This window comes from Trachypithecus francoisi, unplaced genomic scaffold (genome assembly GCF_009764315.1).
Source record: "Trachypithecus francoisi isolate TF-2019V2 unplaced genomic scaffold, Tfra_2.0 Lachesis_group12, whole genome shotgun sequence".
Taxonomy (NCBI): Eukaryota; Metazoa; Chordata; class Mammalia; order Primates; family Cercopithecidae; genus Trachypithecus; species Trachypithecus francoisi.
The window spans coordinates 48,002,212-48,030,120 of record NW_022681457.1 but is presented as its reverse complement, the minus strand read 5'-3'; the positions used below and the strand labels follow the sequence as shown (position 1 = coordinate 48,030,120).

At 36.4% G+C, this 27,909-nt stretch overlaps 1 protein-coding gene across 1 annotated transcript in view; it reads left to right on the top strand.

The window, feature by feature from the left end:
• COL24A1 (collagen type XXIV alpha 1 chain) overlaps positions 1-27,909 on the top strand; it is a 388,650-nt gene that overhangs the window by 71,458 nt on the left and 289,283 nt on the right. Inside the window, exons 8-11 of the mRNA XM_033225467.1 lie at positions 10,387-10,431; positions 17,363-17,416; positions 18,554-18,598; positions 26,340-26,393. Coding sequence (XP_033081358.1) covers positions 10,387-10,431; positions 17,363-17,416; positions 18,554-18,598; positions 26,340-26,393 — 198 coding nt within the window. The remainder of the gene's footprint in view (positions 1-10,386; positions 10,432-17,362; positions 17,417-18,553; positions 18,599-26,339; positions 26,394-27,909) is intronic.

The window sequence follows — 27,909 nt, the reverse complement described above, 5'->3', positions numbered from 1 at the left end:
TATCTACCTTTGGTCTTTTATGTTGGTGACCTTCAGATGGAGTTTTTGTGTGGACGTCCATTTTGTTGATGTTGATGCTATTTCTTTCTGTTTGTTAGTTTTCCTTCTAACAGTCAGGCCCATCTGCTTCAGGTCTGCTGGAGTTAGCTGGAGGTCCAGTCCAGACCCTGTTTGCCTGGGTATCACCAGCAAAGCCTGCAGAACAGCAAAGATTGCTGCCTGCTCCTTCCTCTGGAAGCTTTGTCCCAGAGGAGCACCCACTAGTTCTAGCCAGAGCTCTCCTGTATGAGGTGTCTGTCGACCCCTGCTGGGAGGTATCTCCCAATCAGGAGGCACAGGGGTCAGGGACCCACTTGAGGAGGCAGTCTGTCCCTTAGCAGAGCTCAAGTGCTGTGCTGGGAGATCCACTGCTCTCTTCCAAGCCAGCAGGCAGGAACATTTAAGTCTGCTGAAGCTGCTCCCACAGCCACCCCTTCCCCCAGGTGCTCTGACCCAGGGAGGTAAAAGTTTTATCTGTAAGCCCCTGGCTGGGACTGCTGCCTTTCCTTCAGAGATGCCCTGCCCAGAGAGGAGGAATCTAGAGAGGCAGTCTGGCTACAGCAGCTTTGACCCATTTTGAACTTCCCAGTGGCTTTGTTTACACTGTGAGGGGAAAACCACCTACTCAAGCCTCAGTAATGGTGGATGTCCCTCTCACCACCAAGCTTGAGAATCCCAGGTCGATATCAGACTACTGTGCTGGCAGCAAGAATTTCAAGTCAGTGGATCTTAGCTTGATGGGCTCTGTGGGGGTGGAATCCACTGAACTAGACCACTTGGCTCCCTGGCTTCAGCCTCCTTTCCAGGGGAGTGAACAGTTCTGTCTCACTGGCGTTCCAGGCACTATGAGGTATGAAAAAAATTCCTGCAGCTAGCTTGTCTCCCCAAATGGCTGCCCAGTTTTGTGCTTGAAACCCAGGGCCTTGGTGGTGTAGGCACCTGAGGGAATCTCCTGTTCTGCGAGTTTCAAAGACTGTGGGAAAAGTATAGTATCTTGGCCAGATAGCTGTGTCCCACAAGGCACAGTCCCTCATGACTTCCCTTGGCTAGGGAAGGGAGTTCCCTGACCGCTTGCACTTCCCAGGTGAGGCAACACCCCACCCTGCTTCTGCTTGCCCTCCGTGGGCTGCACCCACTGTCTAACCAGTCCCGTTGAGATGAGCTGCGTACCTCAGTTGGAAATGCAGAAATCACCCGCCTTCTGCATTGATCTCACGGGGAGGTGCAGACCAGAGCTGTTACTCAGCCATCTTGCCTAGGTCATCTACCGTTTTCTTTTTTTGATGTGTCTTTGTCTGGTTTTGAGATCTGGGTAATACTGGCCTTATAGAATGTGTTTGGAAGTATTCCCTGGTCCTCTGTTTTTTGGAACAGTTTGAGTAGGATTGATATTATTTCTCCTTGAAACGTTTGGCAGCATTCAGCAGTGAAGCCATGGGGTCCTGGGCTTTTCTTTTCTGGGAGACTTTTTATTAAGGCTTCAGTTTCATTACTTGTTGTTGGTCTGTTCAAGTTGTCAATTTTGGTTTGTGGTTCAATCTTGGTAGGTTGTATGTGTCTAGGAATTTGTTTATTTTTTCTAGATTTTCCAATTTATTGGCATGTAGTTGCTCATAGTCAGGTTTGTCAATTTTGTTTATCTTTTCAGAAAACCAAGGTTTTGTTTCATTGATCTTTTATAGTGTATTGAAATGAATTTCAAATTTATGTCCACTCTGATCTTTATTATTCCTTTTCTTCTACTAATTTGGGATTCAGTTTGCTGTTGCTTTCCTAGTTTATTAAGACACATCATTACATTACTTATTTGAAATTTTTCTTCTTTTTGATGTAGGCACTTATAGCTATAAATTTTTCTCTTAGTACTGCTTTCACTGTATCCCATAGATTTTGATATGTTGTGTTTTCATTATCATTTATTTCAAGGAATTTTCCAAATTCCTTTTTAATTTCTTCATTGACTCACTGGTCAATTCAAGAGCATACTGTTTAATTTTCATGTGTTTGTGTCGTTTCCAAAATTCCTTTGTTATTTTATTCCATTGTGGTCAGAGAAGATGGTTAATATTATTTCAGTTTCTTTGAATGTTTTAAGACTTATTGTGTGACCTGACATATGACCTCTCCTTGAGAATGATCCATGTGCTGAGGAGAAAAATGTCTATTCTGCAGCCATTGGGTGAAATGCTCTGCAGATATCTATTAGGTCCACTTGTTCTGTAGTGCAGATTATGTCTGATGTTTCTTTGTTGATTTTCTGTCCGGGCAGTCTGTCCAATGCTGAAAGTGGTGGTATTGAAGTCTCAGCAATTATTGTAGTAGGGTCTATCTCTCTCTTTAGCTCCAGTAATGTTTACTTTATTTATTTGGGTGCTTTAGTGCATATATATTTACAATCATTGTATCCTCTCGCTGAATTGACCCCTTTATTACAATATAATGACCTTCTTTTTCTCATAGTTTTTGTTTGGAAATCTGTTTTGTCTGATATAAGTATAGCTATTCTTGCTCTTTTTTGGTTTCCATTGGCATGGAGTATCTTTTTTTATCCATTTATTTTCAGTCTATGTGTATATAGGTGAAGTGTGTTTCTTATAGGCAAAGATCATTGAGACTTGTTTTTTCATTCATTCAGCCACTCTATGTCTTTTGGTTGGAGAGGTTAGTCCATTTACATTCAATGTTATTACTGGTAAGTAGAGACTTATTCTTGCCATTTTGTTATTTGTTTTCTGGTTGTTTTGTGGTCTTCTCTTCCTTCTTTCCTCCCATTCCAGTTTTTCATTTAGTGAAGGTGATTTTTATCTAGTAGTATGCTTTGATTTCTTACTTTTTATTTGTTATGTATCTGTTGTATTTTTTTTGGTTTGAGGTTACCATGAGGCATGCAAATACTATCTTATAACCCACTATTTTAAACTGATGACAGCTTAACACTGATTGCATAAACCAACAAACAGGTAAAGAGAAAACTGATGAAAACTCTATGCCTCAACTTCATCCTCCCATTTTTAAACTTTTTGTCGTTTTTTTGTGTTTTTATACTATGTCTTTAAAATTGAGTTATTATTTTTTGTTGGTTTTTAATTTCATCTTATCACTTAATTCAAGAGAAGTTGACATACCACCATTACAGTGTTATATTAGCCTGTGTTTCTCTGTGTACGTACTATTACCAGTGAGTTTTGTATTCAGATGGTTTCTTCTTGCTCAGTAACATTTTTTTTTTTTTCTGATTGAATGACTCCCGTTAGCATTTCTTATAGGACAGGTCTGGTGTTGATGGAATCCATTAGCTTTTGTTTGTCTAGGGAAGTCTATTTCTTCTTCATGCTTAAAGTATATTTTTGCTGGATATTCCATTCTAGGGTAAAAGTTGTTTTTTCCTTCAGCACTTTAAATATGTCATGCCACTCTCTCCTGGCCTGTATGGTTTCCACTGAGAAGTCTGCTGCCAGATGTATTGGAGCTCTATGGTATGTTATTTGTTTCTTTTCTGTCACCACTTTTAGGATCATTTTTTAATCTTTGACGTTTGAGGGTTTGATTATTAAATACCTTGAGGTAGTCTTTTTAGGTTAAATCTGCTTGGTGATCTATAACCTTCTTGTACTTGAATCTTGATATCTTTCTGTAGATTTGGGGAGTTTCCTGATATTATCCCTTTCAATAAACCTTCTACCCCTTTCTCTTTCTCTGCTTCCTCTTTAAGGCCAATAACTCTTAGATTTTCCCTTTTAAGGCTATTTTCCATCTTGTAGTGTGCTTCATTGTTTTTTATTCTTTTTTCTTTTGTCTCCTCTGAATGTGTATTGTCAAACAGCCTGTCTTCAAGCTCACTAGTTCTTTCTTCTGCTTGATCAGTTCTGCTATCAAAGGACTCTGATACATTCTTCAGCATATCAGTTGTATTTCTCAGCTCTAGAATTTCTGCTTGAGCCTTTTTAATTATTTCAATCTGTTTGTGAAATTTTTCTGACAGAATTCTGAATTCCTTCTTTGTGTTATCTTGAATTTCTTTGGGTTTCCTCAAAACACCTATTTTGAATTCTCCATTTGAAAGGTCATATTTCCCTGTTTCTCAAGGACTGGCCCCGTGCTCATTTGATGAGATCATGTTTTTGTGGTGGTGTTGTTACTTGTAGATGTTCATTGGTATTTGGGCATTGAAGAGTTAGGTATTTGTTGTAGTCTTCACAGTCTGGGCTTGTTTGTGCCTGTCCTTGGGAAGGCTTTCCAAGTGTTTGAAGGGACTTGGGCCCCAAGCCCAATAACACTGTGGTTTTTGTAGAGGTACCGCCTTGGTGGTCTTACATAAGATCTGAAAGAATTCTCTGGAATCCCAAGCAGAGACTCTTGTTCTTTTCCCTTAATTTCTTTCAAACAAATGGAGTCTCTCTCTCTCTTTCTTTGCTGGGCCACCTGGAACTGGGGGTGTGGTGATACAGGCACCCCTGTGGCTGTCACCACTGGAACTGTGCTGGGTCAGACATGAGCTACTGGGCCTCACCCAAGGCCCTTCCCTTTGGAGTGATGAGTTTCCCCCAGGCCCAGGGTGTGTCCAAGGATGCTGTGTGGGAGCCAGGGATTGAAGTCAAAGACATTAGCAACTTACCTTCTCTTCTACTCTACTGTAGCTAAACTGGCATTCAAACCATAATACAGAGTCCTTCCCACTCTTCCCAGTAATTTCCATAGGCAGATGAGCCCTTCCCTGTGGCCACCAACACTAGTCCATGGGGGTTTCTGCTAGGCTTTCACCAATGTTTACTTAAAGGCCAAGGGCTCTCTTCCATCAGCTTGTGTTGAATGCTGCTAGGCCTGTGACTCATCCTTCAGCACAGTAGGCCAGGTCCAGAAATCTGTCTAAGATCCTAGTCCTGGACTCAAGGACCCCAAGAGCCTGCTAATTGCCTTACCCTACTGTGGCTAAGCTGGTACATAGGGTGCAAGACAAAATCCTGTCTCTTTTTCCCTTTGCTTTTCTCAAACAGAAGAAGTCTTTCACTGTAGCCACCACAGCTGGGAAAGTACTGGGCCACTCTTGAAGGCCAGCATGTCTCAGAGCCCAAGGCCCACAGCATACTCACTGGGTGTTCTTGGTGGTTTTTCAGGGCCCAAGGGCTCTTTGGTCAACAGGTGATGAATTCTGCCAGTACTGGATCCTTCCCTTCAAAGCAGCAGGTTCTCTTTTGACCCAGGGTGTGTCTAGAAATGTTATCCAGGAGCTAGGGCCTCAAATGGGAGTCTCACTTCTCTGCTTGGTGCACTCTTTCACTGTGGCTGAGTTGGTATCCAAGATGCAAAACAAAGTCCTCTTTACTCTTCACTCTTCTCTCCTGATGCAGAAGGAAAGAGTCACCTTCCTTGTTATGAGCTGCGCTGCCTGGGCTTGGGGAAGGGATGGTACTCACACTCCCTTAGCCATGCCAGCTGTTGCCTCCCTAGTTCACATTCCTTCCTAGTTCACTGGCTGTAAGCCCAGCCTAGCACTAGGCATAGCCTAGGAATTGCAGTCATTGTGTCCTAGACAGCCTTTGAAGTTTATCTAGGACCCCAGAGCACTTCAGCTCATGGTGGTAAGGCTTGCCAAGAAACTCATGTTCCTTGAGGATGTGCGATTCCCTTCTGGTTAGGGCTGGTCCAAATGCTCCTGCTGTGACAGGGAAGTATTGAGTTCAATGTAAATTGTCCCAGTCGCTGAGCTTTCCCTTCCTAGAGTGCACAGATTCTCTTTCCACTCTGCAGGGAGATCGGGGAGGGGTGGCATTCACTATTCAAGACGGTATCACTTGTCCTCCTCACTGTCTCTTTCCACAATATGAAGGAAAAACCAGGTACAGTGATTGCTATTGCTTATCTGATTTTTGCTTCTTGTGACTATGTTTTTCTGTGTGTGGATAGTTGTTAAAATTTGATGTTCCAGCGATGCGGAGGGGACGAATAGCGTAGGCTTCTATTTTGCCGTCTTGCTCTGCACTCTTTTGTAAACTGATTTTATATTACAACAAAAATTAAGACAATTCTGTAATTTATTGTAGTGTGTTTTAAGTCTGTATTGAAACAATTTGTAAATTTTCCTATTGGCATTCCTTGAGGAATGTATTCAGTTTTCAGAATGCTAATCAGAAAAATCATATGCTAGTTATGGAAACATTTTTGTTATTCTTCCTCTATGAATATAGAAAATAATGACTCAAAAAATATTTTCAAAAGACCATAATATGAACTAGTTTTTAAAAATAAAATCCCTAGAGTGGAGCTATGCCAAAGCTTGAATGTAGGCAGTTTTCCAAGGAACATATCCCCTTTGCTTTTAAAAACTTTAGAGACTAGTGTTTAAGTAGAAAACAAATAAGGCATATGGGAATAAATGAAAGTGTACAATAGTGGATATAACTTCAGTATATTACAAATATATATTTTAAAATAACAAAAAGGAAATCTTTATTCTATTTATTACCTTTCAACATTCAGATAATAGAGTTACCATATTAAATACTTAGAATCTATTTTCTACCCAAGTGATTCTTAAATTCATCCAAGTCTTTTCATTCATTCATTCATTCATCCATCCATCCATCCATCCATCCATCCATGTCTCTCCACCAGTTAATTAATAAGCAACATCTATGTACCAGGCAATGGGGACACCACAGTGAGTAAAATAAAGAGCTTAAATTAAGCTTAAGGTTTTTTAAAGGCTTAGGTATCATCTTTAACTCTACCAGCCTAGGCTAACTTATAATTATCTTTGACCTAGACTGTTATAACAGCCTCCTACCCAACCCACTCTCTTCCATTTTGCCCACTCCAGAGTCCCATCTTTGTTTTGGAGCATTTAAGGAAGTACCCCATGGGTGCCTGAATCTGGATTTTTCTCTGATATGTAGACTGACCTTACATGAATTCTCCCTATGTCTCCAAACCTGAAATAACTTTTTTTTCTTTTTTTAGATGGAGTCTTGCTGTGTCACCCAGGCTGGAGTGCAGTGGAGCGATCTCAGCTCACTGCAACCTCTGCCTCCCGGGTTCAAGCAATTCTCCTGTCTCAGCCTCCCAAGTAGCTGGGATTACAGGCACACGCCACCACACTTGGCTAATTTTTTTGTGTTTTTAATAGAGACGGGTTTTGCCATGTTGGCCAGGCTAGTCTCGAACTACTGACCTCCTTTGATCCGCCTGCCTCTGCCTCCCAAAGTGCTGGGATTACAGGCATGAGCCACTGCGCCTGGCCTTCCTGAAGTAACTCTTATATCTGCTTTGTTTTTTACTCAATGACAGCTACATTGAAAAAAGTAATGACTTTCTTATAGATTACAGTAGTCAAAGTAGTTAGCAATAAAAAAAATTTAGCAAAAATGTAATTGAATGCTGTCACTTTACAAATTAAGACATTGATGTTAACAATATGGCTAGTTTGTGGTAAAATTGGATCTAGAACAGATCAAGACGGCTTGATCTGTTCATTGTTATTATCAGTAAAACAAACAAACAAAAATTGCTTTACTTAGACTCTTCGGATTGCCTAGAAAGGGGATTTAGGATATTTCAAGAAACAGTGATTATTTCAATCCTCTCTGCAGCAATAAGGAAACAGGGGTCCCATGGAATCTAAAGCTAGGTACTGTAATATGACTTGGTCTGACATACACACTGATTCAAAGCAGCTGTATCTTAGCAGCATTAGTTTGTGAATCTTTTATTGTACTTTTCTACCAGTACTTATCTGCTTTCTCTGCTTTTCTGTGTTATCTTGTCCTCTGACAACTGTCTTAACATAATTTCTATTTCTAATTTTTATGTATACTTTGGCTTTCTTGTAGCATCTCAGCGACCCTACTCTTCCTCTTAGCCCTCCTACCCCCACTGCTAAGTACTTGCATTTTTCTATTGTTGTTGTTTTAATCAACTTTATTTTCTTAAAAAAGAGATTTTTATTGGCCCATCTTGTCCTTTTTTTTTTTTAAGAGGGTGCTATGTTGCCCGCACTGGACTTGAGCTCCTTGGCTCAAGCAACCCTCCCACCTCAGCGTCTTAAGTAACTGGACTACAGGAATGCCATTTGCCTGGCCCAGCTTGTTTTTATTTAAATAAAACTTTATTGACATGGATGAATGAATGAATGAATTTATTTAAATAAATCTTTATTCCAAGTCATTTTGTAAGCTACTGGCCTGACTTATATTGTCCTCCCTTAGATTAAGTGTCAAGTCCTGTGGCTGAGGTGGGGAAGGAGTGGGTTTGTAAAAAACAGATCATGACTGCATGGTGCTGCCACCTTGTCAGGGTCTCTGAATGAAGAGGAACCCCTTTAAAGAGAAGTGTACATACAGAAGATACCATGATTAACATATACACATAGTTCACTATTATGGAGTGATTTGGGGAAAATAAGCTAAAATAAAATTGTGCCACCATTGCATTTTGTTTCATTATAGGCTAGTGAGGAAACTAACTCTGATCTGAAAAACAGGTGTTGGCCAAAGAAAATCAAGCATGTAGCTAGACACCTAGACTCAAGGGTTCACAGAATTTAAAATAAGTAAATAAATAAACACACCTTTTTAAAAAAATAGGAAAAGGAAATAGGCTCATGGCAGAGAGTCTCTGTAACCTATGAGCCTCCTACCCTGGCTCTTTATTTGTCATCCTCCAGGAAACTTCCAGCTCACACTCTCCTAGAGCTGCTGCCTCATCCCAGGGAGCCACCACCACTGTCTAGTACTGAGGATGTTTCTTATCTCCTGTTGTAAAAAGTGAAAAAACTTAGCTTTGTAGATATTTTACTTGTGGAATTTTGTGTAAACATTTAGACAACTGAGCACGATATGTATTATATTATGTAATTAGCCTAATCTTGAACTCTCTTTAAAAAAGTAAAAACAGTTAAACTGTTTTAAGTTTAATATCGCAAAAGCTGTTGAAATCATTCCTTTAGTTTTCAAATAGGCATCTCTTCTAAATGATGTTTTTTAACCAAAGTGTCATTCCCTTCTCTCATCCATTAATCCAAACTCATCTCTTCTGATAAACCCTCAGTGATTCATACTGAATAATTCTTTCACTCCATTAGGCTATATTCTGAAACCCAGGAAATTTGTCTTTAGTTTGCAGTATATTAATTGGAAAATTTTGATATTCATAAACTATGATTTATTTCAGGCTTTTGAGTTATATTTTATGTCCTTAAGAAAAGGAATTTCTTTTGTTCTTTTATATGCGCCAAAATCCTTTGGTAAACAGTAGATCAAATCACTGATTTTTATGTAGAACTGTACAAATAAGCTCCAAAATCTTTCTTTATTTCATTCTTCCTGTCCTTTCTTTTAGTTTCCTTGATTTTGTCCCCATATCTTTCTTGAGGAAGAAAGATATTGTCTATTTTATAGCTTTGGGTGTTAACTTATAGAGATTAAGATTTTCTTTTGCTTCTATTATTTGGAAAATATTCTTTATTACTAATTCCCTAGACAACTTTATAGAACCCCTTTTGATGAACCTGTGAGTAGCCTCACGATTCTTTGAGTTAGGTCATTCTTGGGGTGTTATGACAATGATCTGGGTTAGAGGAACTGCCTGGATATGATCCAGTTTTTCAATAATTACAAACAGATTATGTCTGAGACCATTTGTCTTAGCATTATTCAACTAAAACTAACTTTTTAAAAGCTTCAGCAAACTTAACATATCCATTGCTAGATATGAACCTTTTATAAAAGATACTGTGCTTTAGTCTCTATTCGGTACTATGCTACCATTTTAGTTGATAGTAACAAGTCATTCAAATAATATGCAAGAAGGCCGGGCACGGTGGCTCACGCCTGTAATCCCAGCATTTTGGGAGGCCGAGGCGGGCGGCTATCGAGGTCAGGAGATCGAGACCATCCTGGCTAACATGGTGAAACCCTGTCTCTACTAAAAAACACAAAAAATTAGCCGGGTGTGGTGACAGGCACCCATAGTCCCAGCTACTTAGGAGGCTGAGGCAGGACAACGGCGTGAACCCAGGAGGCGAAGCTTGCAGTGAGCCGAGATTGCGCCACTGCCCTCCAGCCTGGGTGACAGAGCCAGACTCTGTCTCAGAAAAAAAAAAAAAAGAAAGAAAGAAAGAAAGAAAAACATGCAAGATTACATTATTAATAAGAATTAATTTGTTATTTAGTAAAAATGTAGTTCTTATTAAATAAAAAAGATTAAGTTTAACAGAAATAAATTAGTAACAATTAAATTTGTGTTGAAGAGGAAACCAAAAGTTGGGATATAAGGCAACTTGCAACCTATGTTTCGTTATTTGGCGCATATGAGTTTACTTTTCATAGCGTGTCTTTGCTTATTCTTTTGCAGGGTCTCAAAGGACATCCTGGACTCCCAGGACTTCGAGGTGAACAAGTAAGTAGTTCCTTTATAAGACTTATATCATGTGTGAAAAAGACACATGTTAGAGAACTCCATTGAGAGATTATTTGCCCCCACTTTTTCAATTTTTCTTCGCACTGATTTTTTACTCTGTTTAGTGCAGGACAACCTTTTAATTGATTAGCTGTAGATCTTTTTATTTAAAAAACTGTAACAGATATTATTTCACTGTTATTCATTTTTTGCTTTTGCCCCATATGTTTCAGACTAGTTGCTCTTAAACTTCTGCAGTTCACAGTCTTCTTTGAGAATCTCATAAATATTTTGAATCCTTTCCCAGAAAATATCCATATCCATACACACACACACACACACACACACACACAGACACACACACACAGAGACTTGACTTTTTTGTACAATATCAGGAGCTTACCAGTTCACTAAAGCCCAATCCATAGCTGTTTGTTCCCTGACCTTTTCCTGAGGAAATGCAAATAAATTTCAATAACAGTCCAAATTAGAATGGTACATATATCATTGTCCATAGTACACATACACAATATTTAAAAGTCAAAATAGTTTTGGAACTATTTAGTTTTTGATCATGTAACTGCTTCTCTCTCATCAGAAAATAATATATCATTATGTCATGGAAAAAAATAAAGTCATATCTCTTATAGTGTTACTATATTGAAAATATAGTGTGACTATAACAGTGAAAAGGGTAAGATATTAGAAACTGACTATGGTGATGGATATTGTTATTAAAGAATCAGCACAGAGACTCAGGAAGCCCTAAAGGGAGATCCAGGAAGAAATGTGATGGATGGTACCTGAGGGAAAGCTATAAATGAAGAAACAAAGCCAGTTTTCCCTTTCATTCATGTTAAGTTAGACAGTATACTCTGTTCAGTCCCTGAAGCACAACTTTTTAAGATTACTAATTACTAGACATGGCAAGCAAAGTGATATATGTATCTGTAACACATGTAATATCAGGTTCCTGCAAATCAACATGTACTGAAAAGCATTTGAGCATTTACGGGAGAAAAAGATGAGAAGAGTGAGTGGGATTAGTCCCTGGGGAGAAAAAAATTTGTAGGATACTGCTTTAGCAGAAATGTGGATTCCAACGGAGGAAACCTGATACTTCACAAGTGGAAAGTTGGCCATGTGTCATTACTGACCAGTTCACTCACAAAACTGCTCCATAAACTAGTTGTGGTGTTGTACATATTATCTCTGAGGGTCATACACTTTTTAGAACAGTCTAAAACCAATTTTAAAGGTTGGAAAATGTATATTCTAGTCAGTTCTTGCTTTCTATTCTATTTGTTTCCAGAAAAAAAAAAAGAGGCAAAATTTGTGTTAACTTTGAGAAACAGCTGAAATAATTTTGCATTGTAATTGTGAAAGTGGGCTTTATCCCTGGGATGCAAGGCTGGTTCAACATACGCAAATCAACAAACGTAATCCAGCATATAAACAGAATCAAAGATGAAAACCACATGATTATCTCAATAGATGCAGAAAAGGCCTTTGACTAAATTCAACAGCCCTTCATGCTAAAAACTCTCAATAAATTTGGTATTGATGGAACATATCTCAAAATAATAAGAGCTATTTATGACAAACCCACAGCCAATATCATACTGAATGGGCAAAAACAGGAAGCATTCCCCATAAAACCTGGCACAAGACAGGGATGCCCTCTCTCACCACTCCTATTCAACATGGTGTAGGAAGTTCTGGCCAGGGCAATCAGGCAAGAGAAAGAAATCAAGGGTATTCAGTTAGGAAAAGAAGAAGTCAAATTGTCCCTGTTTGCAGATGACATGATTGTATATTTAGAAAACCCCATCGTCTCAGCCCAAAATCTCCTTAAGCTGATAAGCAACTTCAGCAAAGTCTCAGGATACAAAATCAATGTGCAAAAATCACAAACATTCCTATACACCAATAACAGACAGAGAGCCAAATCATGAATGAACTCCCATTCACAATTGCTTCAAAGAGAATAAAATACCTAGGAATCCAACTTACAAGGGATGTAAAGGACCTCTTCAAGGAGAACTACAAACCACTGCTCAATGAAATAAAAGAGGACACAAACAAATGGAAGAACATACCATGCCCATGGATAGGAAGAATCAATATTGTGAAAATGGCCATACTGCCCAAAGTCATTTATAGATTCAATGCCGTCCCCATTAAGCTACCAATGACTTTCTTCACAGAATTGGAAAAAAACGACTTTAAAGCTCATATGGAACCAAAAAAGAGCCTGCATTGCCAAGACAATCCTAAGTCAAAAGAACAAAGCTGGAGGCATCACACTACCTGACTTCAAGCTATACTAAAAGGCTACAGTAACCAAAACAGCATGGTACTGGTACCAAAACAGAGATATAGACCAATGGAACAGAACAGAGTCCTCAGAAATAATACCACACATCTACAACCATCTGATCTTTGACAAACCTGACAAAAACAAGAAATGTGGAAAGGATTCCCTATTTAATAAATGGTGCTGGGAAAATTGGCTAGCCGTAAGTAGAAAGCTGAAACTGGATCCCTTCCTTACTCCGTATACACAAATTAATTCAAGATGGATTAGGGACTTAAATGTTAGACCTAAAACCATAAAACCCCTGGAAGAAAACCTAGGCAATACCATTCAGGACATAAGCATGGACAAGGACTTCATGTCCAAAACACCAAAAGCAATGGCAACAAAAGCCAAAATAGACAAATGGGATCTAATTAAACTAAAGAGCTTTAGCACAACAAACGAAACTACCTTCAGAGTGAACAATCATCCTACAGAATGGGAGAAAATTTTTGCAATCTACTCATCTGACAAAGGGCTAATATCCAGAACCTACAAAGAACTCAAACAAATTTGCAAGAAAAAAACAACCCCATCAAAAAGTGGGCAAAGGAAATGAACAGACACTTCTCAAAAGAAGACATTCATACAGCCAACAGACACATGAAAAACTGCTCATCATCACTAGCCATCAGAGAAATGCAAGTCAAAACCATAATGAGATACCATCTCACACCAGTTGGAATGGCAATCATTAAAAAGTCAGAACACAACAGGTGCTGGAGAGAATGTGGAGAAATAGGAACACTTTTACACTGTTGGTGGGACTGTAAACTAGTTCAACCATTGTGGAAGACAGTGTGGCGATTCCTCAAGGATCTAGAACTAGAAATACCATTTGACCCAGCCATCCCATTACTGGGTATATACCCAAAGGATTATAAGTCATGCTGCTATAAAGACACATGCACATGTATGTTTATTGCAGCACTATTCACAATAGCAAAGACTTGGAACCAACCCAAATGTCCATCAATGACAGACTGGATTAAGAAAATGTGGCACATATACACCATGAACTACTATGCAGCCACAAAAAAAGGATGAGTTCATGTCCTTTGTAGGGACATGGATGCAGCTGGAAATCATAATTCTCAGCAAACTATTGCAAGAACAGAAAACCAAACACCGCATGTTCTCACTCATAGGTAGGAACTGAACAATGAGATCACTTGGACACAGGAAGGGGACCATCACACACCAGGGCCTGTTGTGGGGTAGGGGGAGGTGGGAGGGATAGCATTAGGAGATGTACCTAATGTAAATGACGAGCTAATGGATGCAGCACACCAACACGGCACATGTATACATATGTAACAAACCTGCACGTTGTGCACATGTACCCTAGAACTTAAAGTATAATAATAGTAATAATAAAATACTATGGACATTAAGAGGAGCATAGCTGACTTGCTGGAAGACATTTGTCTTGAAAATTTGTAAATATCTTCAAATTGGTCAGCAAACATTTGGAAAAGCAATTATATCATTTATGTGAGCTCTAGTAATAAGAGCTGTCATTTACTTACAGCCCTTATTATTTGCCAAACTGTATTACTATTAACTACAACTTCTAGTCATATATTCAGTTTTACATATGTTAATTAACCTAATGCCCAGCAATACTAAGAGTTATTGCAGTTACTTCCACTTTTAAATATATTTCTACACATAGTTCTCTTTTATCTACAAAATAAGTACTGTTATTCTATTTTACTAATGAAAAAACAGAAACTATAGTAGCAGTGCCCTGGAGCAGTGCCGGAATTCTGAATGAAGTCTAACTGACTCAGAACGTGTGTTTTAAGTAAGATTAGGGCAGGCTTCCTAACTTTCCGTTCCTGATTTCTCAAGGGGCTGTTGATATAACTGTATCTCTATTACTCCATCCAATCTGCAGATTTGAGTGAGCTGACTTTTTTAAAAACTCTATCTTTAAATGCAGAGTGAATTAAGTCATGCTGTTTGTTTTGAGCTTCTTTTGAGTTTCTTTGGTTGTCTCAGTGATTCTAGGGTATGGTTGGCTCAGAATATGTTTATGCCATATAAAGATTATGCTGAAGTCTTACTTGTTTACTTTGTTTACTGCTGTTCTAGTATAGCAGAACTTAGACATTGAGTGGAATTCTTTTGTGTCTTTCTCTGCATAGCTAAACTGTGTTAGCTAGATCTCCACGTGTTGCTTTAACACCCTCTGTGACAATCCATTCGAAATAGTATTTCACTTATATTCTATAACAGATTGCCTTTTTATTGAGGTTAGTTAACTTAATTTGACTAGGAAAGGAATGGAAAAGGGATGACGGTTTTCATTAGCCAGATAGATAGTGACCTACAGAATACAAACAGCCTTTTACATTTTTCTTACTCCTTTCTGTTGGCATACATCAATATAAGGTTTTGTGAATATCTAGAATGTGGGCCTGAGTGTTTTGGATTTGGATGGGGCATAAAGGAAGGTGGTTGTAAATATACTAGAGCAAATCCTATAATTAGAGGACTTTCCTTGGAGTGCTATTGGACGTTTTTGGCACTTCAAACCCACACTAGGGAAACGGGCCTTTGAGTTGTGGTCTCTGGAATTAGACTTGCTGATTTAATTCCTGACTTCCTACTTATTAGCTAAGTAACCTTCCATTGGTGACATAAACACCTTATGTCTCATTTTTTCTCATCTCTCATATGGGAATAATGATATCTATCTTATAGGGTTTTTGAGTAGATTGAATAAGATATACATATAAAATACTTGAAATAGTGCCTGGCATATGATAAACACTCAATAAATGTTATAGGAATGAAATATTATGTAAATATATGATATCTAATATGAATAGGGGAATATTTAATATATAAATATGGTTTCTGAAATTCATAGGATATAATCTCTCTACATATAGACAAGAATTTCTTTTGTAATCCTCAGAAGGCCATTGTTTATTCACATTCTCTTCAGTTGTCCATTGTCATAACTTCTGTGTATCAGTTTCTTTAAATGTAGAATGAAGAAAAGACTATCTCATATATGTAAAGTGCTTAGCAAATAAAAAGTGCTCAGTAAATGTTAATTTTGGTCAAGGGAAGGGAAGGGGAAATGAGAGATAGAAATGAGAGGGGAAAACGTGAGAGATGAATTCTGAGAAAAGTAGAGAGAAGAAACTCAACTATTACCCTCTATTTTTCATTTCCTTGGTCTGTTCTTTCTCTAAATTTTCCAAATTTTAGAAGTTTTAGTGTATCTGTACTTAAAGTGGAGGTAACACTCTTCTATCTACTTCAGAGCAAAAGGACAAAGTGCAATTATCTTTCATTATATCATTTATAAACGAACAGGAAAGGAATTTTAGGTAAGGAATTTTAGGTAATAATAAGAAATCTAGACAGCATTGTTGTCATCAGCTCAACACACCTTCTTCTGACATTTCCTTGGGTCAAGAATTATTTGATAGACCTAAACTCTGAATAAACTAATGAGTAAATGAATGAATGAATGATGTATCAATGAAAAAGAGTTTTTTGGTTTTTTTTTTTTTTTTATAAAATAGAAGCTGTAATATTTTGTCTCACTTTTTTACCCAGTTCTGTAGCAGTTTTCCTTTCTTATGCCTTTGGGTTTCCATCTATCAGCCTTTCCTGAGCAAACTTTGTTTTAAATCAAGAATACAAAGTTGCAAATTCCGAATGAGTTTACCATTTGTCTAAGTCAGTTTGGGCTGCTATAACAAAAGACCATAGACTGGGTGGCTTATAAACAACAGAAATTTCTCACAATTCTGGAGGCCGAAAGTCTGAGATCAGCATGCCAGCCCAGTTAGGTTCTGGTGAGGGCTATCTTTTGGATTACAGACTGCTGACTTTTTATTCTATTCTCACATGGCCTCTTTATAAGGTCATTTATCCCATTCATGAGGGCTCCAACCTATTTACCTTCCAAAGAGCCACCTCCTAATACTGTTAGGCATTATCAGCAGGGTTAGGATTTTAACATGAATTTTGAGGCACACAAATATTCAGTCCATAGCACCATTCAAATTTACTAGATCAGACCCATGTCATGATAAAGGTATTTGCCACTTAATATTCATTTACTTAATCAGACTTACTGTAAGGTTAAGTTTACTTTAGGAAAGAAGTAGAGGTTGGTTTTGTGGTTTACTGCCCCTCTTAGTCTTCTGGGGCTCATGCTCAGACTGTTAAGGAGTGTTGTAGGATGATAGAGACAAGAAAGAATTCAATCTACTGGTAAAAAAGTTACTGGTAATTAAGAAATATACCAGCTCTTCTTCCAGAATAAATGTCTGTTTTAGCTATGGATTTTTCCATCCTAGATTTATCATTATTAATTATCAATATATCATTTAGGGCCTAATCTAATACCTTTGCTTATTTTATTTAGCAATTTTTGCCCATTTTTCTTCACACAGGTGATTTCAGTTACATAAGCCATGTGTAGGACTCAGTATTTTTATGGGGAAAAATTATTTCCAAGCTTGTATATTGTAAATACACCAAATTTGGTTCCTTGGGCCTCCTTTGGCTTTGCTGTACTGTTTATTTTATTTATTATTTCAGGGAATTCCAGGATTTGCTGGTAATATTGGTTCACCCGGTTACCCTGGCAGGCAGGTGCAGTAACTATATTTAGACTTTTTATGTTCCTATTTATTAATACATTGTATTTCTGATTTTGAGAATTAATGTTCAGATAGTTGTTTTTATTAAATAATGAATAAGTCATAGAGAAATAATTTTAAAATCAAAGTTGTAGAAATCCATTACAATTTTTCTGCAGAAAGTTTTATTTAAAATCGGAATGGGGCTTTTAAATATGTTTGATGTGATATACAATGGAATCTTCAAAATTAAAATGCCCAAGTGTTAGTAAGTTCTTAAAACAGTGCTGATTGTGATTTTACAATATTGTCACTGAACAAAATGAAGTAATAGTAAGAGTTAAGACTCTCTGTAATAAACATCATTTTTTAATAACACAGTTATAAAAATTTGAGAAACAGTATACCACTAGCAAACACTTTTATCTAACTGAATTCGGTTATTTGTATACTGTTTTAAAAATTCATTCTAATCATTTTATATGTATTCCCTTATAACTTCTAACTTTCTCTACTTCATATAGATTAATAACAGAACTAGCTTTCTTTCCTAAGTTTTCATGAATTGATTACTTCTAAAATTAATTAAATGTATAGAGTTACATTTATATCTTTTTTATTCTCAAGAATGAGGGAAATAAGCAAAAAAATTAACAAAATTCCATTTTTTAGGACTTTAAAAACACTTAGAGGTATTCTGTGTTACACTCTTACTCTCAAGTGGGAATATATGTTATATAAAATATGAATATGTAAACATATGGACATTGATCTAGTTTAAAATATATTTATCTTTTTAAAAATTTATGGTAATATCTTTTAGAATAAGTTAATTAGAAATGTTTTAAAACAACACAGATAATCTTCCAATGAGAAATAGTGCAATGAAAAAATTTTTTTCAATCTGACAATGTGTTAATGTACTTTATTTATATATCTAAAATATATTTGTGTATAGATTATTTCCGATGTCTCTTTTGCTTCAGAAATTCTAAAATTCCTCAAACATTGATAATCTTCATTAGTTATACAGAGTTCTGAATTCTATAGTTTTGAAAATGATGCCTCTTTATATGCCTTTTTATTAATCTATTTATTAACTCTTTAAAAAGTACTGCAGTATGGTGACAATGTCTTTTGTTTACACCAGGGTTTAGCTGGACCAGAAGGTCATCCAGGTCCTAAAGGTGCACGAGTAAGTAGGCATTACCATCATTTTGTTAAGCATGCTTGCCTAAAAGTGGAATGAAATATATAAAACACTTACACTCTCTTAGTAGCTTTGAATTTAATTCAGATGTAGCATGAATACACTTGCTTACTACAGTAGTTACTTTCACTTCTATGGTGACAGAAAACAGTCTCATTGTGGTAGGTTTTGCATAATTATTTTATATTTATTTCCATAGCATAATATCTGGCATGTTAGAATGTGCTCTATAAACATTTGTAGTATTAGTTTTATATGAATGGATACAGACCTAAAGAAGTCATGATGTAAAAAATATGAAGAGGTAAAGAAATTCATAGTGGTTCAAGGCTGAGATAATTTTATTACACAAAAACTGTCAGGAGTAAAGAAATATCTGCAAAGAATGAAATAACCTTATTGTATCCAGAACATCCCATTTCACTCCCAAACCATTAAAGGAAATGTTAGCCATTTTTAGTCACTAAGGAAGCAAAATAAACATTTCTATATTATATTGTGTTAGTCACTTTTTGCATCACTATAAATACCTGAGGCTGGGTAATTTATAAAGAAAAGAAGTTTAGTTGGCTCATAGTTCTGCAGGCCATGCAGGTAAGGCGCCGGCATTTGCATCTTGTGAGGGCCTTGGGAAACTCAAATAGTCACAGCAGAAGGTGAAGGGAGAGCAGGCAACATCACAAGGTGAGAGTGGGAGTAAGAGAGAGAAAAACGGAAGGTCCCAAATCTTTCAAACACCCAGATCTCACTTGAGTTGAGAACTCACTTATCACCAAGGGGATGATGCTAAACCATCAATGAGGGACCACCCCCACGATCCAGTCACTTCCCACCAGGCCACACCTCCAACATTAGGAATCACATTTTAACATGAGATTTTGAGGGGACAAACATCCAAACCATATAAACATAGTGTATAAAATAAAAAATATATTTTTAAAATTCTTTATTTTTAATAGCCAGATATGTTCCAAAGTCTACATTTGTGCCTTATATTATCTAAAATACCTTTTGTTTTGTTTTGTTTTTGGTTTGAGATGGGATCTTGCTCTGTCGCCCAGGCTGGAGTGCAATGGCACAGTCTAGGCTCACTGCAACCTCCGCCTCCTGGGTTCAAGCGATTCTCCTGCCTCAGCCTCCCAAGTAGCTGGGACTACAGGCATGCACCACCATAACTAGCTAATTTTTGTATTTTTAGTAGAGACAGGGTTTCACCATGTTGACCAGGCTAGTCTCAAACCCCTGACCTCGTGATCCGCCTGCCTCGGCCTCACAAAGTGATGGGATTACAGGCGTGAGCTCCTGCGCCCAGCCTAAAATGTCTTTTAAAAAGAAGTTAAGCATAAGGTATTTAAACAATATGTGCAATATGTCTTACATTTTAAAAAATTATTAAACATTTCCAACTACTTTCATATATATTTTATTCTTTTATTTTGCCATCGGCCCTGTGATGTAGAACAGGCCTATCATCTTCATTTTACTGATGAGAAAAATAGTAAGCTAAGGAACTTACTTGATCTGCCAAAGTTATAGCTGGCTAGAACTGGAACCAATGTCTTTTCACGTTTAGCTCTGACCTCTTTCCACTAGCTCATGTTATCTTTGTTCTTGCATTAAGTAACCATATAATGAGGAAAAGTCATGTATTTTTTTTATTAGAAATTACACTGAAAACACATGTTGACTTGGATTTGGGAAGTAAGAAGAGATTAGTGGCCAAGAACATGGACTGTGGAGTTAGATAGGCTTTTTTTTTTTTTTTTTTTTTTGAAACAGAGCCTTGCTGTGTCGCCCAGGCTGGAGTGTACTGGTGTGATCTCGGCTCACTGCAACCTCCGCCTCCCAGGTTCAAGTGATTCTTCTGCCTCAGACTCCTGAGTAGCTGGGACTACAGGCATCTGACACTACACCCAGCTAATTTTTGTATTTTTAGTAAAGACAGGGTTTCACCATATTGGCCAGGCTGGTCTCAAACTCCTGACCTTGTGATCTGCCTGTCTCGGTCTCCCAAAGTGCTGGGATTACAGGTGTGAGCCACGGAGACCAGCCTCTTAATACTTCTTTTACTAGCTTTGTGACTTTTGATGTTATTCAATCTCTCTCTGCTTCATTTTTGTTATCTCATTTTTTGTTAAATGGTCACAATGAAACTTACTTTTCAGGTAGTTGGGAAAAATTAAACAAGATTAGCATTCTTAAGGTATAAGGCATAGTGTATGCATGTATTTACTATGTGGATTCTATAATTATTATTTGAATTTGAGAGTTTCTTCTGTTCATGAACTAATAACTCCAAGGAATATGTGCGAAATATATTTGGCACTGTACAACTTACTCTTATTGTATTTCGTCATCTTGCTTCAGTGATCCATATAACTGTGTTCTTCTGCATACCATTTTTGCGTTGTATTATACATCCTTTTGTTTTTTTCTTTCTCCCATTTGTATTGAAAATTGTTTTCTTGGTTACAACCCTCTTAAGTTGTACTTTTAGTTAGGTTTTCACACTTTAGTTAGGTTTCACATGTGGGAGTGTGATTGGAATAAGGAGGGAATTTCACATTCATAAAGGTTCTCAAATGTAGATTGAAAAATTATTTTAGATTTAGGGGTATATGTGCAGATTTGTTACATGGATATATTGTGTAATGCTAAGGTTTGGGCTTTTAGTGATCGTGTTGCCAAAGCAGTGAACATAGTACCCAATATATGGGTTTTTCAACCCTTGCCTTCTTCTGTCGCTCCCTCCTTAGGGAGTCTACAGTGTTTATTTTTCCCATCTTTGTGTCCATGTATACCCAATGTTTAGCTGCCATTTGTAAGTGAGAACATGCGGTATATTTTGTTTTCTGTGTTAATTTGCTTAGGATAATGGCCTCCATCTGCATCTATGTTGCTGCGAAGGACATGGTTTTGTTCATTTTTATGGCACTGTAGTATTCCATGGTCTATATGTACCACATTTTCTTCATGCAGTCCACTACTGATGAGCACTTGGGTTGATTGCATGTCTTTTCTATGGTGAATAGTACTGCAATAAACATATGAGTGCAGATATATTTTTGGTAGAATGATTTATTTTTCTTTGGGTATATGCCCAGTAATGAGATTGCTGGGTCAAATGGTAATTCTATTTTTAGTTCTTTGAGAAATTTCCAAACTTCTTTCTACAGGAGCTGAACTAATTTGCATTACCACCAACAGTGTATAAGCATTCATTTTTATCTGAAACCTCATCATCTGTTATTTTCTGACTTTTTAATAATAGCTATTCTGACTGGTGTGAGATGGTATTCCCCTGTGGTTTTGATTTGCATCTCTCCGATTACTAATGTTGAGCATTTTTTTCATGTTTTTGGGCCACTTGTATGTCTTATTTTGAGAAGTGTCTATTCATGTACTTTGCCCACTTTTTAATAAAGTTATTTGTTTTTTTCTTGTTGATTTGTTTAAATTCCTTAGAGATTCTGGATATTAGTCCTTTGTCAGATGCATAGTTTGAAGATATTTTCTCCTGTTCTGTAAGTTGTCTATTTACTCTGTTGATGGTTTCTTTTACTCTGCAGAAGATCTTTAGTTTAATTAGGTCGCAATTGCCAATTTTTTTGTTGCATTTGTTGCTTTTGAGGATATAGTCATAAATTCTTTGCCTAGGCCAATGTCTAGAGGGATATTTCCTAGGTTTTCTTCTAGGATGTTTATAGTTTGAGGTCTTACATATTAAGTCTTTAATCCATCCTGAGTTAATTTTTACATATTAACTCAGTCAGAGATAGGGGTCCAGTTTCATTCTTCTGCGTATGGTTAGCCAGTTTTCCAGCACCATTTATTGAATAGGGTATTCTTTCCCGATTATTTATTTTTGCCAACTTTGTCGAAGATCAGTGAGTTGTAGGGTGCAGCTTTATCAAATGTAGATTTTTAGCATTAACTTCAAATCTGGTTAAAAAGGAAAAAATCATAGAAATACACTCATAGGATAGATGTTTTTCACTTAATTTGTGTCCTGTTACTGGTAAATTCTAAATGTTATGCATTGTACATGAATATTTTCATGAATCATGATAAATTAGCTTTTCATTGGCAGTTATTTGATGGTATTTTTTGGTATTAGCAGAAATATTTTGTCAAATGTAAAAATTTAAAACACATCATAATTTTTAAACCCTTCTTTGGCATTTCTTTATGTAATAATGTGCTAGCTGCCCACAAAAGTAAAAGTATATTGAACCTCTCCCGACCCTCTAGTGGTCCTGCTGGTGACACAGAATTGCTTCTAACCAGATCTACCACCTTCAAATCAAAAAGCAGAAACATGTGTTATTCTTTTTAATGTTCTTTGTTTCATTACACAGTAAACTCTAGTTTAATGGTGGTATTTTGAGAATGACCTCAACTCTGTATGGTTTCTTTGTTTGGTACTGCTGACATCTTATTTCTGTTAGAATCAGTGTAATGATGATCAAGAAACCTCTATGAAACTCCTAAGCAATTACTTATAACATTATTGTATTTAAAATATCTAATTGTAAAGTGTTCCCTTTACACTCTATACAGCCTATGTTGGAGTTCTGACTTCAGTTCTTGAGTTATCAATTGATTATTTAGTTCACTGATAAGTATACAGCAGTTAGAATGTCTTCTTTTTATTTGTAACCAAAACTCCTGTTGGATATATTAAAACAAAAGTTAGCTGACTTCACACTTGAAGTCATCAACAGATGATTCTGAAAATGTACACAACTTGTCATCATAATCCTAAATGCTCTAGCATCAGAAATACTTTCGTATGGTTCACTTTAAAAGAAACATTTCCCATTCTCCAGCTGCTTCACTTTCGAGTAAGAAAATTATAGATGTTTCGCTTTATTAAAGTTATGTATAAAGGAACACATTCTCTCTCTCTTTTCTTTCAGTTTTTGCTTGTTCATACAATCTGTGGAATATAAGGCAATTTTGGGCACCTTTGACAAGGAAAAACACCTAAAAAAGTTTTCAAGATGGATGATGGCAACTTTTTTAATGGCAATACTTAACTGAACTCTAAGGAACTAAAATCTTCCAAAAGTTTTATTCCAGGCAACTTAGATATGATTCTTGAGACATTTATCTCTTTCTTTTTAAAATGAAAAAGATAAAATATGCATAACATAAAAAGTTCCATTTATAAACCCTCTTAAATTATATAGTCAGTGGCCTTAAGTACATCCACATTGTTGTACAACCATTGCCACCATCCATCTTAAAAACTTTTTCATCTTCCCAAACTGAAACTCTGTACCCAATAAACAATTCCCCATTCTCCACTCCCAGTCCCTGGAAACCACCATTCTACTTTCTGTCTCTATGAATTTGACTACCCTAAGTACATCATGTAAGTGGAATCGTACCCTATCTGTCCTTTTGTGAGTGGCTTACTGCACTTAGCATAATTGTCTTTAAGGTCCATCCATGTTGTGGCAGTTATCAGAATCCTTCATTTTTAAGGCTGAATAATATTCCATTTTATGTATATACAACATTTTGTTTATTCATTCATCTGTTAATGAACATTTGGGTTGCTTCCACCTGTTGATAATTGTGAATAATGCTGAAATGGGTATAGAAATGACATTTACTTTTTAATGCTTGAATTCTTCAGTATTTGTTATTATGAAAGTATTTACTCTGAAAAATCATCCATTCTGTGATTCAAAATAAGGAGCCTTTATTTAAATCTTAGTAAAAATGACCTACTATATCTCTACTTCAATTTCTTTTATACTTTGGCTTTTCTCTGCATCCATATAACTACTCTTCTCTCACACCCCTATTTCACCCTCTGTCTGATCAGTGAGAATTTTTCCTATTATTTTCTCCTCAGAGCTTTAGTCTGTCTTTAAGACTTCAGACATATCTGTCCTTCAGATTTTTTTTCTCTATGAGCTTTTTCTATGAACCCCACATCTCACAACTCCCTGCCATGATAATTACATTTGAATACCTCATTATAACCACAAATTCCAAATAACTAACAAAACTCATCCTCTTTATATCAAACTCAGCTTTTCTATTTGTTTTCCATATGTCTATCAGTGGTTATCATTTGCCTGTCAAGCCAATTGTAAACTTTAGAGTCATCTTTTCTCTTGATTCTTATAGATAGATAAAGACCTGTGTGACCTACTGTAATCCAAGTGAGTTTATAAAGTGAAAATTTGATTATATCAAAACTGTGTCTAAATTTTTTAATGACTCATGGTGTAAATTGCAGACTTGCCATCATAACAAAAAAGACTCTTCATGATATGACCCCCTGCCGCCCTTTCCAAACTCAGCTCTTGCCCACCAATCACACAGACTATTTGCAATTCTTTGTAAAAGTTATGTCATTTCATTCTGATTGATTGACTGATGGCACATTGTTAGCCCTGCCTTTTCTTTTCTTCAGGACTTAGTTCAAATGTTGCTTCCTCAGTAAAGCAAAGCACCATTAATCTTCTCTCTAGGCAAAGCTGGTCATTCTGCTTCCAAAGTTCCCATTGTTTATTTGTCATATCACCTATTACATAATCATGTAACAATTATCATATGATATTACAATTATTTTTTTGTATGACCCTCTTTCCTAATAAACTATGTACTTGTTGAGGGCACTGATTTTCACATGCATCTTTATAAACCCAGTACCTGACACAAAATGGCTACTAAAATAATGTTTGTTGAACCAATAATCTGGACCCATAATCCTTCAAATTTAGACCACTTAAAGAGCTTCTAACAGGTTTGCCTATATTCAGTGTTTCCCGTCATGGCTGTATGCTGTATCCTATCAACAGATTAATATTTTAGAAATACAGCATAACATCAGTGCACTACCATACTCCCTAAAATCAGTAGCTTCCATTTGTCTAATATATAAAGTCTAAAATTTTTATTTTAAAATTTAAGACTCTCCTTAATCTAGTACCCAAACTACCATACACTTTATCTGTAAAATTGATGAAATGCGTTATTTCCCATAAGTGAGATATAACTAAGTTATATTAGAATAAAGTGCCTTGCATTGCTATTTATATGTATCCCTTGTTTCTCAGACCAGATTGGAATCTTTATTAAGGCAGGATGGGTCTTACACATAAAACTAACATATAAAACCATCTTACATACAAAGCATGTTATATATAAAATGTGATCAATTACCATTTACAAACACTCTCCAATTGTTACCATTAACAAAGACTTCCTATTTTGTCTTTATTTACTCTAATTGCTCTTCTAGAGTTCTTTCTCCAGTCTCTGCTTATTAAGATTTTACCCACTCTGTAGACCTATCTCAAGTGACAGTCTCCTTTGAAGCCTTCTTTGATTGCCTTTGCTCCTGCCACATTTAAATGTATCTCTTCCTTCACTGTACTTCTTATATTCTTTTGTTACCTCCATTCTGTCTTAAATTTTAGCTAATTATATACATATATTTTCTGCCCACTATAAAATTTAGTGAAGGAAATTATTTAGGCTCATTTTTATTAGCCACCATTTCTTAAATTATATTTTGTACATTTTTTAATGGGAAGATTGATCTGTAACTTCTGGGAAAAAAGCAGTTAGGTGAGGGGAAGTTATTCACACTTGTAAGTCTTATAATTTCATGCTACTACAAATAAAATTTTAAGTACTTCTTTTTAGAATCACTTATGGGGAGAATATTCAAATGAAATAATATACAGATTATTTTCTGAAGGGTTTTATTGGCTCTCCTGGAGAAGCGGGACAACTGGGACCTGAAGGAGAAAGGGTAAGTCCATTCCCTTCAAATAGTATTTCTGAAATGATATACTTATGATAATGTATAACAGGGGTCATAAAATCAAATGTCAGGGAAGTAATCTTACTGAGTTACCAAGTCAGGTTTAAGAAAAATCACCTGCCAGAAATGTAATTTGATTTTTGAAAATCTTACTGAATTTTGTTAAAAGAAAGTAACATAGAATGATAGAAATATACTTATATTTTAAATTTAAATTTTTGAAAATACACACTAAAATACTAAAATATCTATGAAATTTTTATTTTGTAATTCATTATCTTTGAGTATAAATTCATGACAAGTCTTGATTTTGAGAGCAATATGTGGTAGAATTTAGCCTCAGAAGATATATTGTTGTTTAATTTAATAATGGGAGATAGCCGTTAATAAATATTGGTACTTATAAGTAAAGACAGAACCTTTGCAAAATGGTTTGTTATACTAAAAAGGTTAATGAAGTTATTTATAGGAGTTATGGCATTGCAGCTTCATCATATCTAGTTTTCAGTGCTATATGCAATCTATATGGAGTAATTTCTCTTTGTATTCCTTTATTTACATTGCCAGTATTAATTGAAAACAGTAGAATTGAACAATATTAGTATATTGTCGTAGGATTTGAAATTAGAGAGTCATATTCAGAATTCAGCCTTCACCCCTATCATTATAAGAATGCAGTTCAGGCCAAAATGTTCATTTCTGGAAAGTGATTTTTGCAAATGAAAGTGAACATTCTTTGCTAAATGAATTTTTCAAATAAATAGTTTTTAGCGAGGGAGTTAAGTTATATTTTCTTGTAATTACTTGTGAATGCCCCCGCAGAGAAGAAATAATCAAAGAGTTTAAATGTGCTGTAATGACAATCAAAATGTCTAGCCATCTTTGGTGAGATGAGTTAAAGATGTTTCCCTGGTGAACTTAGCAAGTCGTTTTGTTCAATAGCAAAAAATATCTTCAGCAGAACTCCACAACTAAGCCACCTAAGCTTCGTGTACTACAGCAGACTAGCAGAGGATGTATCTCATTGATCATGCAAAGAATTGATCTGCTGCTTCTTGACCCAATGATTCTGGTTTACATTGTTAATTACTCTGCTTTTCATGATAACAATCCTTTTCTGATCCTTTGACGTGAACTTATTTCTCATAAATTATTTAACAAACCAAAATTATGTGTCCTTGTAAAATGTTGTCATCTTGGATTTAATGATCTCAAGCCCAGTGTTGACACTGGCCATCAATTGGCACATTGCTGTAATCACACTCACTAATTTTTACCAGTCTATATGAAAATGTCAAGACCTGGCTGGGCATGGTGGCTCACACCTGTAATCTCAGCACTTTGGGAGGCCAAGGCGGGTGGATCACGAGTTCAGGAGATCAAGACCATCCTGGCTAACATGGTGAAACCCCATCTCTACTAAAAATACAAAAAAATTAGCCAGGCGTGGTGGCGGGCGCCTGTAGTCCCAGCTACTCAGGAGGCTGAGGTAGGAGAATGGCAT